Below are 19,969 nucleotides of genomic sequence, written 5' to 3'. Positions count from 1 at the left end.
TCTACAGCAAGGAAAAAAGAAAAATATACTTCTCTGGGAAAAAACTGTCAGAACATAGTAGTTCACTAGGCTTTTACCCACCCAGCCTTTCTACAAACAATGGCTGGGATTCAAATCACCACCTCCCTGCAAATATGAAACTAATGAATTCAGTTATTTGGTGTGAGTAAAACTGACCACAATTTACATTTTCCTATATGGTCTAATCCAATTAAATCCTCAAAAGTAGTTGTGTGCTTTAATAAACTTCAACAGTTAACTTGTGAAGACCTTGCTGGTTTTGTTTTGTCAAAATACTTAGAAACTGTTTCCCAGTATGTAGTCCCCAAAATGCAAAGGAAAATCCAACTGCCACTTCATTTTCACTAAAGTTGGAGCCATAAAAACATGAAGGAAGACCAACTTAGTGCAGAAGAAATGATAATCCTTAGGCTGAGCTAAATATTCTTTTTGTGTTCCTTAGCTTAACTGATACCATTCAGGACTGAAGTCAGAAATCTTGCTATATCCAGGACTGAAATTGTCCCCCTTGCCCAGTCCCTTTCATACTACCATGTGACCGGTCCCCTAATTTTCCTCTATCTCTTCTGCCCTGCTTTGGTTCAGGTCTCCAAAGCCTTTTCCAGTCTTGTATTGGTCTCTGTCATTCTAGTTTTATTTTATTCTAATTCATACTCCAATGTACACTGTTTTCTATCATATCACTGCTTAAAGATACCCTAAAACAGCATTCTCTAAACATAAAAAAGTTGAACTTGACAGGCGCTGGTGGCTCACGCCTGTAATCCTAGCTACTCAGGAGGCTGAGATCTGAGAATCACAGTTCAAAGCCAGCCCAGGCAGGAAAGTCCATGAGACTCTTTATCTCCAATAAACAACCAGAAAACCGGAAGTGACACTGGGGCTCAAGTGGTAGAGCGCTTTCCTTGAGCTGAAGGGCTGAGGGGCAGGGCCCAGGCCCAGAGTTCAATCCCCACACCAAAAAAAAAAAAAAAAAAAAAAAAGTTGAACTTATCATTACTTACCTTATAAATTTATTTTAAAATATAGAAATCATTAAAATGATAATTTAAAATCAGACACTGGGTTTTATTGTTGTTTTTTGGGTTTTTTTGTTGTTGTTTCTTTTGCCAATCCTGGGGCTTAAACTCAGGGCCTAGGCACTGTCCCTGAGCTTCTTTTGTGCTCAAGGCTAGCCCACTGCCACTTGAGCCACAGTACCACTTTTGGCTTTTTCTGTTTATGTGATACTGATACTGAGGAATCAAACCCAGGGCTTCATGCATGCTAGGCAAGCACTCTACCACTAAGCCACATTCCCAGCCCAAAATTAAATGTTTTAAAAGAAGATAGAGAGGGTGCTGGTGGCTCACACCTGTAATCCTGGCTATTCAGGAAACTTTAATCTGTCAGCCTGTGCAGAAAACTCTGAGAGACTTATTTCCAATTAACCAACAAAAACAAAAAGCTGGAAATAGAGGTATGGCTCAAGTGATAAGACTACCAGCCAGGATGGAAAAGCCAAGTGAGAGCTTGAGGCTCTGAGTTCAAAGCCCCACTGCAGATAATCAATCAATGGAAAAAAAAAAATTAAAACCTTGGTTGGGGTATAGCTCAATGGTAGCCAGTTTGCCTATAATGCAGGCCCTACGTTTAATACTCACGACCACACAAACAAATAAAAAGCAGTATTTACCTCTGTACTCTGTGATCAAGAATCCTTTAGCACAAAAGCTCTAGGACAGCACTCAGGCCCTGAGTTCAAACCCCAGGATGGGCTCACAAAAAGAAAAAGAAAGAAAAATATTGCCTGGCATACAGTAGTTAATACAAATTTGCTGAATAACTAAAAATGTCAATATTTTATAGATGAATTAAAATCAAGCTTAGGAGGGACTTAAAAGCTCAGTTAAGGTCATATAACTAATGAATAATGAAATAAAAATTAGACTCAAAGGGGCTGGGAATGTGGCTTAGTGTTAGAGTGCTTGCCTAGCATGCATGAAGCCCTGGATTTGATTCTTCAGTACTAATAAACAGAAAAAGCCAGAAGTGGCACTGTGGCTCAAGTGGCAGAGTGCTAGTCTTGAGCAAAAAAGAAGCTCAGGGACAGTGCTCAGGCCCTGAGTTCAAGCCCCAGGAATACCCCCCCCCCCAAAAAAAAAAGTTAGACTTAAAGGTCTACCTGTTTTTCAAAGAATGTGTTCTTTTCACCATGCTACCCTACCTCTTCATAAACATAATTCTCCATTTAGAACATGTATGGGGTACAGGATCAGTGACATATCAGTAAATTTAAAGCTTTCTGGGAGCTTTCAAATACTAAATAAACACTAAGCAGCCAATGCCATATCAATACTTCTGCTCTGCAGTTACTAAAACTCACCCTTAGGCTCAAATAAACATATAATGAATAAGGAGCTTGTTTCAAATGTTAACAAAGACTTTGCCTTCATCTTTTGTTCATATATTAAATGTGTGTGTGTCTGTGTGTCTATGTGTGTGTGCATGCGGACAGTTCTTACCCCCAAGTCTTTTGTACAAGTATAGAAAGATGACCCATAACTCAGCCGTAGGGAACCAGGGAAAGCTTGTTGGAGGAAATGGGCAGAAGTGTTTCAGCAGTTACACGGTCCTTCAGATGAACTCCAGGTCCTGGTGACAGAATGCTTACTGACTTTCCATTAAGTTGTACTGGACCATGCTACATGTTGTAGTGTTATCTCATAATTCAGATCAAGACAGGTTGCTCTGACAAAGTTTAAAAATCTAAGCTAGGTAGGCTGCTTGTACCCACAGATAAAGTTTGTGATAGCAGCCTATGCTTTCAATAATAATTCCTGGCTAATATCTTTTTCCATTATTCTATAGCACCTCATTTTATGAAAAGCTCCTTACAGAAAAAGGTAAGATTAAATAGGGATACAGGTTGACCCATTGCAACAATGAGATGTACAAGTCCTTATGTTGAAAAACAAACTTTACAACTTTGACTGGGCGGGGGGGGGGGGGGGGGGGAAGGGGGGGAGGGAGGGGTAGGAAGGGATGGGGGTGGGTGGATGGGAAGGGATGGGAAGGGGAAACAAAGGAGGAGGCAACAATGCTTGATAAGAAACATACTCATGGGGCTGGGAAGGTGGCTCAGTGGTAGAGCGCTTGTCTTACATGCATAAGGCCCTGGGTTCAATTCCTCAGCATGACATAAGCAGAAAAAAGCCAGAAGTGGTGCTGGGGCTCAAGTGGTAGGGCACGAGCCTTGAGCTGAAGAGCTGAGGGACAGTGCCCAGGCCCAGAGTTCAAGTCCCACAACTGGCAAAAAAAGAAAGAAAGAAAGAAATGTACTCATTACCTTGCCAATGTAATTGTAACCCCTTTGTATGGAATTTTCACAATAAAAATTAAAAAAAAAAAAAGATGGGGGAGGGGCTACAATTAAAACATTTTTCTGGGGGCTGGGAAGGGGGCTCAGGGGTAGAGCACTTGCCTTGCATGCATGAGGCCCTGGGTTTGATTCCTCAGCACCACATAAGCAAAAAGAAAAAAGCCGGAAGTGGCGCTGTGGCTCAAGTGGTAAAGTGCTAGCCTTGAGCTGAAGAGCTGAGGGACAGCGCCCAGGCCCAGAGTTCAGGCCCCACAACTGGACCCAAAAAATAAATAAATAAAATAAAATAAAACATTTCTCTGTGGGTGGGACCAGGAGAGAAAAACTGGGAGAGAGCGAGGGGAGATATTGTCCAAAAAGAAATGTACTCATGGGGCTGGGAAGGTGGCTCAGTGGTAGAGCGCTTGCCTTGCATGCATGAGGCCCTGGGTTTGATTCCCTAGCACCACATAAGCAAAAAGAAAAAAAGCCAGAAGTGGCGCTGTGGTTCAAGTGGTAGAGCGCTAGTCTTGAGCTGAAGAGCTGAGGGACAGCGCCCAGGCCCAGAGTTCAGGCCCCACGACCGACAAAAAAAAAAAAGAAATGTACTCATTACTTCACTTATATAACTGTAACTCCTCTGTGTATCACCTTTATAATATCAATAAAAAAGAAAAAATTAGGGGAAAAAAAAAGAAAGAAAAAGGCAAGAGCTTCCACCATACAGACAATGGTGAATGGCAGCCATGGCTCTGTGGTATCCCATAGCTATGGCTCTCAAGAAAGGTCATAAAAGGCCAGGCACTGGTGGCTCACACCTGTAATCCTAGCTACTCAGGAGGCTGAGATCTGAGGATCAGGGTTCAAAGCCAGCCCAGGCAGGAAAGTCCATGACATTCTTATCTCCAATAAACCACCAGAAAAACTAGAAGTGGCGCTGTAGCTCAAGTGCTAGAGCACTCACCTTGAGCTGAAGAACTGAGGGACAGCACTCAGGCCGAGTTCAAGCCCCATGACTGACCAAAAAAAAAAAAAAAAAAGAAGGGCCACAAAGAGACAAAGAACGTGAGCAAGCCGAGGCACAGTGCTGTGGGTGCCTCACCAGGCATGAAGTATCCGCAGGACATTATGCATGAGGTGTGTGCTTTCACCCATATGAGGGGTGCACCATGGAGCTACTCAAGGTGTCCAAGAACAAATGGAACCTCAAGTTCATCAAGAAAAGGGTGAAAGAATGCACATTCCAACCAAGAGGACATGTGGGAGCTGAGCAGCATGCTGGCAGTCAAGGATTGAGGCCCCACTGTCCCAGAAGGAGGGAAGAAGGGAGGAGGGAGGAGAGAGGAAGATGAAAGAGGCTCAAGAAATTAGGCCTATGGACTGGAAGGTGGCTCAGTGGTAGACTGCTTGCCTTGCATACATGAGGCCCTGAGTTTGATTCCTCAGTGCCACATAAGCAGAAAAAGCCAGAAGTGGCGCTGTGGCTCAAGTGACAGAGCACTAGCCTTAAGCTGAGGAGCTCAGGGACAGCGCTCAGGCCCAGAGTTCAGGTCCCTGACCAGCCAAAAAAACAAAACAAAACAAAACCAAATAAAAACAAAAGAAATTAGGGCTAATGGGGCTCAGAATGTGGCTTAGTGGTAGAGTACTTGCCTAACATGTATGAAGTCTTGGGTTTGATTCCTCAGTAAAGAAAAAAGGAAGGAAAGAAAAAGAAAGAGAGAGAGAGAGAAAGGGAAGGAGGGAAGGAAGGAAGGAAGGAAGGAAGGAAGGAAGGAAGGAAGGAAGGAAGGAAGGAAGGAGACAAATCAGGCCTACTCAGGAGGCTGAGATCTGAGAATCATAGTTTGAAGCCAGCCCGAGCAGAAATGTCCCCATGAGACTTCTCTCCAATGAACCACTCAAAAACTAGAAGTGGCACTGTGGCCTAAATGCTAGAATGCTAGCCTTGAGCACAAGGCTCAGTGACAGCACCTAGGCCTTGAGTTCAAGCCCCAAAACTGACAAAAAAAAAAAAAAAAGGAAAAAAAAGAAACTAGGCTCAAAGATTATAAGTTTTGTTGTTGTTGTTGTTTTGTCGGTCATGAGGCCTGAACTCTGAGCCTGGTGTTGTCTCTCAGCTCTTCAGCTCAAGGCTAGCACTTTACCAGTTGAGCCACAGTGCCACTTCTGGCTTTATCTTCTTCTATAGTGCTGAGGAATCAAACACAGGGCCTCACACATGCAGGGCAAACACTCTACCACTTAGCCACCTTCCTAGCCCAGATTATAAATTTTCTGACTATCAAAGTACAGAGCTGTAGAAGTCTCATCCTACAGACCAGAGTTCCAACAAGTAGCAATCTGTGTGAAGGTAAGATGAAAACATTTCAAATTTATAGGAAAAAAAATACACACATGCTGGGTGCTGATGGCTCATGTCTGTAATCCTACCTACTCAGGAGGCTGAGATCTGAGGATCACGGTTCAAAGCCAGCCCAGGCAGGAAAGTCTGTGAGACTTATCTCCAATTAACCACCAGAAAATGGGAAGCAGTGGTGTGGCTCAAGTGGTAGAGCACTAGCCTTGAGCTGAAGAGCTGAGGGACTGTGCTCAGGCCCAGAGTTCAAGTCCCTCCCCCCCCCCTTAATATAATCAAAAGAAAAGCACCATTGAGATTTTCTGGAGAAATAAAAAGTTAAAAAACCCCTAAATACAAGCTGTTTATTGTCGTAACTCCTGGGCTTTTCTTTTTCTTTCTTTGTTTCTTCCTTTCTTTTCTTCAGTCCTGGGGCTTGATCTCAGGGTCTGGGCACTGTCCCTAAGCTTCTTTTGCTCAAGGCTAGCACTCTACTACTTGAGCCACAGAGCCACTTCTGGCCTTTTCTGATTATGTGGTACTGAGGAATCGAACTCAGGGCTTCATGCATGCCAGGCAAGCACTCTACAACTAAGCCACATTCTCAGCCATGAGCTTTTAACTATGCCAAGAATAGTGTCAAAGAAGGCATCATCAAGGGGGCCCTCCTGGCAACCATAGCCCACCAAAGCATTCATCAGAATGAATGAAGTCACCACTTAATAAAGTCTTTAGGCAAGTTAGGGCCAAGTTCTCAGATCTTTCCTTTACCAAACTATACTTAGTCTTTCCAAAGAGATACAAATCTGACAAAAACAAAACCTTGGGCAAAATGAAAAGTTCTAGGAAAGAATGACAGATAAAGACATCAAATACTCAACTGAAAATATTTCGTTGTTTGAACATCTAAAAATAGACTATCTGCCCAATCTTTATACCAGCTGCCTCTAGGATAGGGATTTCACTAGGATAGTTTGCTCTTTGTTGCAGCATGTTAGCTATTTTTTTGTTGTTGTTGTTGTTGGTCATAGGGCTTGAACTCTGGGCCTGAGTATGATCATGATCCTTCAGCTCTTCAGCTCAAGGCTAGGGCTCTACCACTTGAGCCACAGTGCCACTTCTGGTTTTCTGGTGGTTTATTGGAGATAAAAGTTTCACTGCCTTTCCTGCCCAGGCTGGCTAGGAATAACTTATTTTGGGGGGGCTAGTATTGGACCTTGAAATCAGAGTCTTACTGTTTTTTCACTTAGGGAGTTTTACTCACATAGAGCCATACCTCTAGTTTGACCTTTTTTTTTGGCCTGTAGTAGGGCTTGAACTCAGGGCTTGGGCACTTTTTCATTCAAGGATAGCCCTCTATCACTTTGAGCCATAGTACCACTTCTGGTTTTCTAATGGTTAGCTGGAGATAAAAGAGTCTCATGGACTTTTTCCTGCTCTGGCTAGCTTCCAACCATGATCCTCAGATCTCAGCCTCCTGAGTAGCTAGGATTAGAGGTGTAAGCTATCAGCACGTAGCTTTACTTCTGACTTTTTGTTAGCTAATAGGAGCTGCCAGTCTCTTAGATTTGTCTGACTGGGCTGGCTTTAAACTGCAATTCTTAGACCTCAGTCTCTTTAAGAAGCTAGGATTATAAGAATGAACTATGTCTGGTTGCATTCTATTTCTAAGGTAAAAAAATAGAACCATGTACAAAACAGAGCCACTGGCACTTTGTTTTATGTGCCGATCACAGACTGCATCCTTACTTAGCTAGGTCTCTTGAGCATATGGCCTTAGCAAAGGATAGAAAGTCATCCTGGAAGACTAGAATCACCTTCACTAGGGTAAAGATACCAAGAAACAAAGCTGTACACTTGCAAAGATACATGAATCCTTTTAGATTTTCTAGCTCTTAAGTTTTATGCAGTAATATTTAATTAAGAGTTTCTGACTGTGTCAGCTGCCAGTGGCTCATACCTGTAATCCTAGCTACTCAAGACTGAGATCTGAGAATCATGGTTTGGAACCAGCCCGTGCAGGAAAGTTTGTGAGGCTCTTGTTTCCAATTAACCACCACAAAGTTGGAGATGGAGTTGTGGATCAAGTGGTGGAATGATAGCTTTGGGCCTCGGAGCTGTCCCTAAGCTTTTTTGCTCAAGGCTAGCACTCTACCACTTGAGCCATAGCTCAACTTTCAGCTTTTTTGGTAGTTAATTGGAGATAAAAACCTCACAAACTTTCCTGCCAGGGCTGGCTTTGAACAGCAGTCCTTATTTCCCACCCTGCTAAGTAGCTAGGATTATAGGCGTGAGCTACCAGTGCCTGGCCAGTATTTATTTTTCATTACAAAGACAGGCTGAAAAATATTAGTAGGTCTTTTGGCAGGAGAAAGTCTGTGCCCCAATTCAAATAATACAGTAACATTATAAAAACTGAATTTTTCCCAAAGGACACAATTTTAGAATAATATGTGGTCTCAGTTTATGGGCCACAAGCAACGGGACAGACTGGGTTCTACTATGCATATGTTGTTAGTTTCTTCATCAAAAAGGATTAAAAGTTCAAATATCTCATAGGAGACCAATGGAATTTTAAAAATTCTTTTCCAGTCAATTTCTCACCTATAATCATCAATAACAACTCAGATTTCTCTTACTACATATTAATTTTGCTTGTTATGAGCAAATGGAATCCTTTGAATCCTTTTTTTTTCCCTTGCAAGTGCTGGGAATGAAACCTAGGACCTCATGAATGCTAGGCAAGTGCCCTTCCACTGGACTACACCCTCAGCCTATTCTTCTTTGGTGAGACTATAAAATAGTACAACAACTCTGGAAAGCAGTTTGAACTACCCAATGACACAGCGATAGTACTCTTGGGCTTCTACCCAGAATATCACAAGTCAGGATACAGTAAAGGCACTTGTATATCCATGTCCACTGCTGCCCTATTCACAACAGTCAAGTTACAGAAACAGCCCAAGTGCCTACAACAGATGAACAGATCAAGAAAACAAGGTACAAATATACAAAGGAATTTTACTCATCTATTAGAAAATGAAGAATATGTCATTTGCAGGGAAATAGATGGACATAGAAAAAATTACGTTAACTGAAGTCAGGCTCAGAGAAAAAAAACAGCACATGTTTTCTCTCATATGTAGAAGCTAGCTCTAAAATATAATATACATGATAACATATACAAGTTTTTTTGGTTTTTTTTTGCTGTCATGGGGCCTGAATTCTAGGCTGGGCACTGTCCCTCAGCTCTTCATCTCAAGGCTTGTGCTCTACCACTTGAGTCACAGCACCACTTCCAGCTTTTTCTGCTTATGTGGTGCTGAGGAATTGAACCCAGGGCCTCATGCATGCAAGGCAAGCACTCTACCACTGAGCCACCTTTCCAGCCCCCATATACAAGGTTTTATATACCCAAAGAAACTGACTAAAGGATGGCATAGTTAGGGAAGGAGTGCAAAGGTGTAACTCCTCTGAAGAAATAACAAATTGTTTATCAAAATGAATAATCGGAAGTGGAAACATGTTTTTTGGGGGAGGACAAAAGGGGATATAGAAATGGAGGGAAGGAGGGAAGATGAGCAAATGCAGTCATTATATTCAATGTACATTATGTAAAACTGAACTATATAACTTGAGAGCAGGGATGAGAGAAGGAAAAACAGAAAAGAATGATGGAAGGGTTACACTGACCAAAATACACTGCACTTAGAAAACAAATAGTGATAACCGAATATCTCAATCTTTCCTAATAATAAAAACAAAAAACAGTTGTAGACTACATGGGCAACAGAGTATGCAAAACAGAATATGTGTGTGTTTGTGTGTTGTAAATTGCAATGCTCTTAGGATGAAAGATTTTATTCATCACCAATAAACAAAGTCAAGAAATAATTTTTCCTCTTGCTAGGTGCTGGTGGCTCACCCCTATAATCCTAGCTACTCAAAGGCTGAGATAGGAGGATTGTGGTTTGTAGCCAGACTGAATAGGAAAATCCGTGAGACTCTTATCTCCAATTAACTACCAAAAAGGTGGAAGTGGAGCTGTGGCTCAAGTGTTAGAGTGCTAGCCTTAAGCACAAAAGCACAGTGCTGAGGCTCTGAGTTCAAGCCCCAAGACCAACACCAAAAAAAAAAAATAATAATAATAATAAATAATTTTCACCTTAAGCTTTGGATATATGTAGCGTAGAGAATCTGCAGTACCCATGTCAGCTTCCTCAGGAATACACACAATATCTAGCTTCATTTTCATTTTAAATTCTGAACACACAGCCTTTTGGACATCCTTGGTTGTAAGCACAATGACTTCTACAGAATGAATAAAAAGAAAAGAAGGAAAAGGTAAAAATTCATGCACTTAGACAATGACTATTCCAATTAGATATAGCCTGTTATTAGGTAAGATAATAACTGCCAATATTACTAAGACTTTTCAATGTGTTTTACACTCGATGGACAAATGCAGGAAGATTTTAAATTTGTGGCCAGTGTGGGCTGCACATGAGAGGTCCTGACTCAAAAACCCCAAAAAATAAAATTAAAAAAGAGGAAACTTAGATTTAAAAACATTAGTGATTTTCCTCAGATGACACAACCAGTAAGCAATGGAAACAAGGTAAAACTCAGATCTGTATGATTAATACCAACACTAGTACACTATATACCACTTTTTGTGATGTAAAAAATTCACAAGACTGTTCAACAACAACAACAACACACACACACATGAGAGTACATTCTAAATCTTCATTCAGTTCAGAGTTAATCATCATTCCGACCAGGTAACCACTACTACTTCACAAAGATGTTTTCATCTTATGAAGCTATCAACCAATGATAGAAAACTCTTTTTTTTTTTTGCCAGTCCTGGGGCTTGAACTCAGGATCTGGGCACTGTCCCTGAGCTTCTTCAGCTCAAGGCTAACACTCCACCACTTGAGCCACAGTACCACTTCTGGGTTTTTCTGTGGTACTAAACCCAGGGCTTCATGCATGCTAGGCAAACACTCTACTAAGCCACATTACCAGTCCCAAACTTGGGGTTTTCTCACAGGACTTTGACAAGATAATGTTACTGATATCTGAAGAGACGATTTTTGATGGCTGAGATCTGATCTTAGCATCCCTTACTGATTCCCACTTGTTCCATGATAGTACTCCAGGTCACAATTAACTCTGTTTTCACTGTAACCATTCTTTTTCTTTTCTACTTTCTTTTTTTTCAAATCACTTAAGCTTTATTTTCTTCTTCCCTTTTTCCTTCTTCTTCCCAATTCATTCATTCACTCAACCAAAAAATACTAATATACTTACCAAATAAAGGACAAATAAGCACTGAGAATTCAGAAAAGAACTCAATATGGTGTCTAGTCTCAAGAAATTTAACATGGAGAAATGACACAAGAAAATGATTAATGAAATCTTCCTTAAGCTTCATGGAAGAGATATGCTTTAAAAGCATGTATTCAAGTCCAACAAAAATTTCTTTCTTAAGCTAGGCACTGTTGGCTCACAACTATAATCCTAGCTACTCAGGAGGCTGAGCTCTAAGGATCGCAGTTCAAAGCCAGCCCAGGTAGGAAATTCTGTGAGACTCTTATTTCCAATAAGCCACTAGAAAACCGGAAGTGGTGCTGTGGCTCAAGCGGTAGAGCCCTTGCCTTGAGCTAAAAAGCGCAGGGACAGTGCCCACGCCCAGAGTTCAAGCCCCATGGCCCATTAAAAAAATAAAATTCTTTCTTGGGAGCTGGGAAGGTGGCTCAGTGGGAGAGTGCTTGCCTTACATGCATAAGGCCCTGGGTTCGATTCCTCAGCACCATATAAGCAGAAAAGGCCATAAGGGGCACTGTGGCTCAAGTGGTAGAGCGCTAGCCTTGAGCTGAAGAGTTGAGGGGCAGTGTCCAGGCCCAGAGTTCTGGCCCCATGATGGACAAAGAAAAAAAAATTCTTTCTTTTTTTTGTTGGTCATGGGACTTGAACTCAGGGCCTGAACACTGTCCCTGAGCTTTTATTTATTTATTTATTTATTTATTTATTTATTTATTTATTTTTTGGTTGTTCCTGGGTCTTCAACTCTGGGCCTCGGTACTGTCCCTGAGCTCTTCAGCTCAAGGTTACTGCTCTACCACTTGAGCCACAGCACCACTTCCAGTTTTGTGGTGGTTAATTGGAGATAAGAGTTTCATGGAGTTTCCTGCCCGGGTTGGCTTAGAACCACGAGCCTCAGATCTCAGCCTCCTGAGTAGCTAGGATTATAGGCATGAGCCACCAGCGCCCAGCTTCCTGTTTTTTGTTTTGTTTTTGTTTTGGCAGTCCTGAAGCTTGAATTCAGGACCTGGGCACTGTTCCTGAGCCTCTCTGTGCTCAAGATTAGCACTCTACCACTTGAGCCACAGCATCATTTCCAGCTTTTTCTGTGTATGTGGTACTGAGGAATTGAACCCAGGGCTTCATGCATGCTAGGCAAGCACTCTACCACTAAGCCACATTCCAGTTCTCCCTGAGCTTTTTTGCTCAAGGCTAGTACTCTACCACTTTGAGCCACTTCTGATTTCTGGTGGTTAACTGGAGATAAGAATCTCACATAGTTTCCTGCCCAAGCTGGCTTTGAACCATGATCCTCAGATCTTAGCCTCTTATGTAGTTAGGATTACAGGCATGAGCTACCAGCACCCAGCTCCAACAAAAATTTCTTGTCCATATTGTGACATGTAAAGCTGACATGATGAGTTAGATTTAGTATCTGCTCTTAGAAAGATTATACAATCTCCCACAGCATTAGGTGCGGTAGAAAGTAGTCCTAGAAAGAAGTGCTAAGACAGAGTAACAAAGTATTCTGGAAGCACAAAAGACGTGGCCATTAACACTGTTTGGTGGACACAGTGATGCATGTCTACAATCCTATCTACTCCTGAGGTTGAGGCACAAAAATTTTGAGTTCAAGGCCAGTTTGGGCTATATAGTGAGTTGAAGGTCAACCAGGTTTACTTTCATCAGGTAGTGGGATCACATCTATAATTCCAGCTACTCAGGAGGTTAAAGCCAGAGATTGAGTTCAAAACCAGCCTGGAAAGTTAAAAAAAAAAAAATATATATATATATATATATATATAAAACACTGATAATAATAAACATTCTAAAAAGAAATGAATATAGGCCTAGCTATTAAAATTCAGAAACTTACATTTAGAAGTACTCCTCAAATTCTGATTGAACCTCAGCAAGAAAGAATGTGCTGCTGGGCACTGGTGGCTCACGCTTGTAATCCTAGCCACCCAAGAGGCTGAGATCTGAGGATTGTGGTTCAAAGCCAGCACAGGTAGGACAGTCCATGAGACTCTTATCTCCAATTACCCACCAGAAAACTGGAAGTGGTGCTGTGGCTCAAGTGGTAGAGTGCTAGCCTTGAGCTGAAGAGCTCAGAGACAGCACCTAGCCCTAGAGTTCAAGCCCCACAACCAAAAAAATAAGAAAGAAAGAAAGAAAGAGAGAGAGAGAGAGAGAGAGAGAGAAAGAAAGAAAGAAAGAAAGAAAGAAAGAAAGAAAGAAAGAAAGTTAGTTCTAGGTAGTAGATATTAAATGTACCATAAAAGGCCACTCCCAGTATTAACTAAAGATGATGTGATAAAAGGAAAAGATTAGGCCAGGAACCAGTGGCTCATGACTGTAATCCTAGCTACTCAGAAGGCTGAGAACTGAGGAGCTGTGGCTCAAGAGTGGTAGGTAGAGGGCTAGCCTTGATCACAAAACCTTAGGCACAGTGCCCAGGCCCTGAGTTCAAGCCACAGAAGGAGCACAAGTGCACATGCATGTGCACACGTACACAAATACACAAAGTAAAAGAGCAAAATCACTATAGATGACAAATCCATATAGAGTTACTAAATGGTTGGGGACATAGCCTAAGTGGTACCATGCTTGCCTAGCAAAATATGAGGCTCTAAGCTCAAATTCTAGTATTGCCACACACACACTTTTACTTTATTTTTATTTTTATATTTTTGGGTCAGTAATGGGGGTTGAACTCTGGGCCTGAGCGCCATTCCTCAGCTCTTTAGCTCAAAGCTAGCGCCCTACCACTTGAGCCACAGCGCCACTTCTGACTTATATGGTACTGAGGCATCAAACCCAGGGCCTCATGCATGCGAGGCAAACAGTCTACCACTGAGCCAACTTCCCAGCCCTTACTTTGTTTTTATAGTCAGGGTCTTGCTATGCTCTCCAGTCTGTCCCTGAACTTGAAATCTTACTTCAGCTTTCTGAAGAGCTAGAATTACTAGCATGTGCCCCCATCTTCAGTGTATTAAGGTGTATTACAATCTCCTTTATTGTGAGATTAGACTCTAAAAACTTCTCAAGCCTATTTCTTAACAGTAGTGTCATGTAGTCAACCACATAGAAATGTTTATGAGTCTGATTCAGGAAGGCAACAAGAATCAACACTGAATCACAACGTGACTGGGCCCCAGGATCTGGCACTCTGTTACATCTCAGTAATATTCTAATTTGTTCCACCTGACACTAGCACGCCTCAAACTCAAGGTGGCCAAAACTAAATTCATTTTGTTTATTCAAATCTATTACATATCTCACATTCCTTTTCCTATTTAATGGCATCATCACAAATCTAGTCATGCAAGCAAAAATAGAACTCTTCCCAGCAGACTTTAAAGTTATAGAAGTCTGAGCTATCTTTAAAGTTCTGGCCTAAGCTATCTTTTCAATTCTGTACTCATCAGTATACTTAATGTATTACCTGGCATAAAACAGATTTTTAGGAAGTAAAAGCCATCAGGCACTTAAGACTCCCTATCTGCTCTTTGTGATATCCTTACAAGGTTCATCTTGGATCACTGTGGAGACCAGCTCTATCTTCTCAACCTTTTTCATACAGCAACAGATAGAGACTTTCTATGTTCCTAACTTAAAGAGGCTAGTCTTTAAGTCCTAGTCTTAAAACTTTAAGTCCTAGTCTTCTCTCATTCATCCTGTCTTGCCCTCATAATGCTGACAAGTAATTGGGCTTAAACACACTAAAAGTTTTATAGGTGAATCTCACTCACTGTCATAACTCACCTTCAAATCCAACACGCTCAAGCAGATTCAATGGATACCAAATTAAAGGTTTGTTCCCAACTGGAAGCAGAGGCTTGGGAATGCTGGAAGTCAGGTCTGTCATCCGTGATCCCCCACCAGCTGCCATCACTACTGCTTGAAATTCCATTTTAACAAACTTCAAACACAAGGGGAAAAAGTCACAAAAATAAAAAGACACACACCCATTTTTATTTAAGCTGTTGATACCCACTTTTATCAGATGCAACTGCCTAGGCTGGTTTCAAACCATGATGCTCATATCTCAGCCTCCTGAGTAGCTAGGATTACAGGCATGATCCAGCTTAAATTGGAATTTAACCTTCACTTTGGCATTATGTAACTTTCAACACATTTAATATTATTATGAAAAGAGTATGAGACCTTCAAAGAGTCAAAAGCTTCAGTTTAAGGGGCTGGGAAGGTGGCTCAGTGGTAGAGTGCTTGCCTTGCATGCATGAAGCCCTGGGTTCGATTCCTCAGCACTACATAAGCAAAAAGAAAAAAACCGGAAGTGGTGCTGTGGCTCAAGTGGTAGAGCACTAGCCTTGAGCTGAAGAGCTGAGGGACAGTGCCCAGGCCCAGAGTTCAGGCCCCACGACCGGACCCCCCCCCCCCAAAAAAAAAAAGCTTCAGTTTAAGTTCCATCTCTGGGGGCCAGGAAGGTGGCTCAGTGGTAGAGTGCTTGCCTTGCATGCATGAGGCCCTCGGTTCGATTCCTCAGTACCACATAAGCAAAAAAAGCCAGAAGTGGGGCTGGGGCTCAAGTGGTAGAGCGCTGGTCTACAGCTGAAAGCTGGGGGGCCCAGGCCCAGAGTTCAGGCCCCCCAACCAAAAAAAAAAAAAAAAGTTCCATCTCTGCTTTGGTGGTATAACCAGATTAATGCTCATCATCCTCAGTTTTTAGAAAGCCATCTGGTAGTTAAGTCCACAGATCCTAGAGCCAAACTGCCAAGGTATATACTCTAGCTCTACCATTTATTAAGCTATGTGAACTAGAGCAAGCTTCATAACTTTTCTATGCCTTTTTCTTTTGTAAGATGGGGATAATTATAGTCTTTACTTCACTGAGTTGTTATTAAGATTAAACAAAGGTTTGCTTGTCTGGCATGCATGAGGCGGAAGGAAGGAAGGAAGGAAGGAAGGAAGGAAGGAAGGAAGGAAGGAAGGAAGGAAGGAAGGAAGGAAATAAGTTGTATGTTCTACATACAAAATAATGCCCATTCCATTACAAGCATAAATATCTGATTATTACTGGGCAGAGGGTAAACAATGAAAAGTTTTCTGAACCAAATGAACCATGCTGTTTCATTAATTATTGTCTCTGGTCTCTAGTTCTTTTCTTTTTTGGGGGGGGGGGTCCGGTTGTGGGGCCTGAACTCTGGGCCTGGATGCTGTCCCTTAGCTCTTCAGCTCAAGGTTAGCACTCTACCACTTGAGCCACAGTGCCACTTCCGGCTTTTTTCTTTTTGCTTATGTGGTGCTGAGGAATCGAACTCAGGGCCTCATGCATGCAAGGCAAGCGCTCTACCACTGAACCATCTTCCCAGCCCTATTTCTTTTCTTTTTTACAAAAAGGGTTTCATGCCAGTCTATGAGGGCAATGTATCTTGATCAATGTCATTGCTTCCATTATTTTCCTTCTGTTATTTAAGAGGCGTCCAGGCTGGAATGCGGTATCCACAGGCATGATTCCACACTTATGGATCAGCACATGGGACCTGGTAGTCCCTGGCTCCCCAGAAGTCACCACCCAACTTAAGTGTTCACACCTGACTACAAAGCACACTACAGCATGGAACTCCTGGCTCAAAAAAAAGCATCTCATTTTAAAATCCGAGGTAGCTGGGACTACACTTGTGCTACCGTGCACAGCTGCACTGCTGTTCCGGTTCCCTCTATTGCTTTTCTCCTATGCCTGCTAATCCACTATTGTAAGACTGCTCAACAATCATCTTGCCCATGAAGCCATCTAACCCTTCTCACACCCAGTTACAAGGGACTACCACTTAGAGAAGTATACCAGCCTTGACAGACTTCAGTGCACGTATAGGTCTGAATGTCTTAAGAGTGAGTTCCCTGCAGGCTGGGCCTGGGCTGGTCATCCCTGAATTCTCAGTCAGATGCCAGGTACTCACTGTGTGTAGAATGAGGATCTGTGAACCTCACAGCAGCCCCAGGTGAGGTTATGTTCAAATATGAGCAGAAAGGCATTAGAACCCAGGTCGCTGGGATCTGATGTTCAAATGCTCAAACAGGCAACCTAGGAGAGGCATCTCAGACCGGCCTGGGTCACAGCACTCCCTGACATCTCCAGCTGCCAGGAGGTGAAAGAGCCCACAACAGGCCCACCAGTGTCCTCGTCCACGCGGCGCCACGTGAGGCGGGGTCCTTACCGTCCCGGTACCTCAACGCCCTGCGTCAAACAACTAAAAAGTGGGTTGGATAAATGAAGGAGTTCAGGTCTGGTGTGGTCTCAGGGTGACCTGCAGCAGAACCTCTCCTCCTCGAAATTCACTTTCTCCACCTGTTGCACGAGGCGTTTGGTTCGAATCCCCCGCACCCTCCAGTCTAAGCAGGGACCCCAGGCTCCGCGGCCGGTTCCGGCAAGGATTCGAGCTCCCGACCTCGAGGCTCACTACCCCTTGTCTACCGGCTGCAGGTCCTGACCCGGAGGACTCGCCTCCCTCGCACGAAGGGGGTTCTCCAGTACCCACCCGGGCTCAGCCAGCTCCGACACCTCCTGGCAAGACCCGAGCCGCAGCTTTACCTCAGCTCCCGGCGCGTCGCAGCCGCTCCCCACGCTGCCGCTGACAGTCCCAAGGCGCAGGCGCGCGATGGCCGAGCACATCGATGGGACGCGCGGGCCAGACCCGCGGACCAGGGGCGAACACCGAGCGATAGATGACAGAGAGGAAACCTGGCCCCTCAGTACCGAGAATGAAAGGAAGGCTGGAGAAGACTGGGCAGTCTGAGAGCCCTTCAAGTCCCTGCAGCTTGCGAAAACATTCCGATTTTGCCATTGCTACCCGTTCTTCCATTCCCAAATAGCTAACTTCCATAGAGTTGGCTGCCAGGTCAGGATGCCAGGTACCCACAGGAACTAGTTATAGTCGCTTCCCTTAGGGTGAACTCCCATTGTTAGTACTTGGTATCATCTGCTACTCTGGAAAGATTACTTATTGGGTGCCACAATATTTGGTTAGCAGGGGTGGGGTGAGGGTGGGGGAGGGGGTGGCGGGGAAGAGTGACCAAATTCCCTTTCCCTATTAGGCCCGGGATTGGCAGAGCTTGCTATGTAGGAATGGCTAATAGGACCACTCATGCCAACTTTAGCCATCCAGAGCAGGAGAGGTGGTCATGCAATGATGGTCTGAAGAGAGTGGGCCAAAAGAGTCATGGGTAAGAGACTTCAAAATAGAATAGCCAGTAGTTGCAAAGGTCCTGAGACAGTGTTCAAAAGACAGCAAGGATGGGCTGGGAATGTGGCTTAGTGGTAGAGCGCTTGCCTAGCATGCAAGAAGCCCTGGGTTCGGTTCCTCAGTACCACATACACAGAAAAGCCGGAAGTGGCGCTGTAGCTCAAGTGGTAGAGTGCTAGCCTTGAGCAAAACAGCTCAGGGAGCTGGGCGCAGGTGGCTCATGCCTGTAATCCTAGCTACTCAGGAGGCTAAGATCTAAGGATCGCTGTTCAAAGCCAGCCCGGGGAAGGAAAGTTTGTGAGACTCTTATCTCCAATTAACCACCAGAAAACCGGAAGTGGCGATGTGGCTCTAGTGGTAGAGAACTCTCCTTGAGCTAAAGAGCTCAGGGACAGTGCCCCGGCCCTGAGTTCAAGCCCGGTGACCAACAGTTACTACAACAACAACAAAAAAAAAAAAAAAAAAAAGGAAGAAGCAGCAGCTCAGGGACAGTGCTCAGGCTGTTAGTTCAAGCCCCAGGACTGGCAAAAAAAGGAGGAGGAGGAGGAGGAGGAGGAGGAGGAGGAGGAGGAGGAGGAGGAGGAGGAGGAGGAGGAAGAGGAGGAGGAGGAGGAGGAGAAGGAGGAGAAGAAGAAGAAGAAGAAGGAGGAGGAGGAGAAGAAGGAAGAAGAAGAAGAAGAAGAAGAAGAAGAAGAAGAAGAAGAAGAAGAAGAAGAAGAAGAAGAAGAAGAAGAAGAAAAGAAAAAGGCATCAAGGAGGTCACCGAGGCTGAAATCAGAGTTTTCCATCCTAGGCTCAACTACCATAGTTCCACATGTCAGATGTGGCCCATGACTGGAAAAAAAGCCAAATAAGGAATGGTGGTGAAGGACACAGAAAGGAGGATTATTATGTGGCATGGGTATGCCACATTAAGTCAGAGAGAGGGGGAATAATGGCAGAGGAGGTCAGAAAGGCAATGGGGAGAGGAGAGATGCCACACCACATACACTTGGTTGAAACTTTTGGAATGAAAGGTTCTGGACAGGAGTGGAGCCTGACATAGACTCAAGCCCCAGGCATCCCCCAGGAGTTGGTGGAGAACTGGATTCCCTAAAAAAGACAATCTGGTCAGACTTAACCCATTGTTCTCTGAGAAAGAGACATTCCAGTGTGACTGCTGCTCACCACAGTGACCCAGGGCCCAGTGGCAGGATGCCTGCCCTGTGCCCTGACAAGTCCCACCTGGGAGAGAGTCTGTCCTGCCTCCAGGCCAATTCAGGCCTGCCATTGTATACAACTCTTGTTTCCTCCTCTAACAAGCAGCTCAGTATCCAACCACGATGGGAACCCAGTCCGAGAGGCACAATGGAGAGGAAGCTGCTGAAGCAAGCGTTTGGAAAGGAGTAGAGATCACAGCAGGCAAAGCAGCCATGAAGATGTGTCTGCAAGGAGTCCTTAGCTGGGTTCAGCAAAGAGAGGCCAGCACAGGTGGGCGGAGCACTTCCATAAAGCTGCCTGTGGTAGATAGATGGCTTCTGATTTGACCTCGACAACAGAATAAGGGACTGCAAGTTCTATAAATAGTCTCTGGCCAGAGAAACAAGATCAAACACTTAAGTTTCTTCATTTCCAGTGGTTCCTGGTATTTCCAGCTGAGTGGACATCTTTCTGTGACCAGTGGGTGCCACGCCACCTTCTGCGGAGTCTGCGTGAGAGATTGTGTTGGACAAAGAGCTTCAAGGAAGCATGCCCCCAGGAAGGGGGTGTTGG

General features: G+C 43.8%; 1 protein-coding gene across 2 annotated transcripts in view; it reads right to left on the bottom strand.

The window, feature by feature from the left end:
* The window catches only part of LOC138803412 (translation initiation factor eIF2B subunit gamma-like), a 62,896-nt gene extending 45,292 nt beyond the window's left edge, over window positions 1-17,604 (bottom strand). Inside the window, exons 1-3 of one of the 2 annotated variants that reach the window (XM_069987377.1) lie at window positions 17,513-17,604; window positions 14,778-14,934; window positions 9,865-10,010 (exon numbers count right to left, since the gene is read on the bottom strand). In XM_069987377.1, coding sequence (XP_069843478.1) covers window positions 9,865-10,010; window positions 14,778-14,925 — 294 coding nt within the window. In that variant the 5' untranslated portion in view covers window positions 14,926-14,934; window positions 17,513-17,604. The remainder of the gene's footprint in view (window positions 1-9,864; window positions 10,011-14,777; window positions 14,935-17,512) is intronic. The other variant, XM_069987378.1, reaches the window with a different exon arrangement.
* Window positions 17,605-19,969: the final 2,365 nt, after the last annotated feature.

The sequence above is a fragment of the Dipodomys merriami genome, unplaced genomic scaffold (assembly GCF_024711535.1).
Source record: "Dipodomys merriami isolate MVZ:Mamm:240054 unplaced genomic scaffold, mDipMer1.0.p SCAF_34, whole genome shotgun sequence".
Classification (NCBI taxonomy): domain Eukaryota; kingdom Metazoa; phylum Chordata; class Mammalia; order Rodentia; family Heteromyidae; genus Dipodomys; species Dipodomys merriami.
The sequence above is the reverse complement of the archived record's forward strand: the minus strand, read 5'-3'. Positions and strand labels throughout refer to the sequence as shown.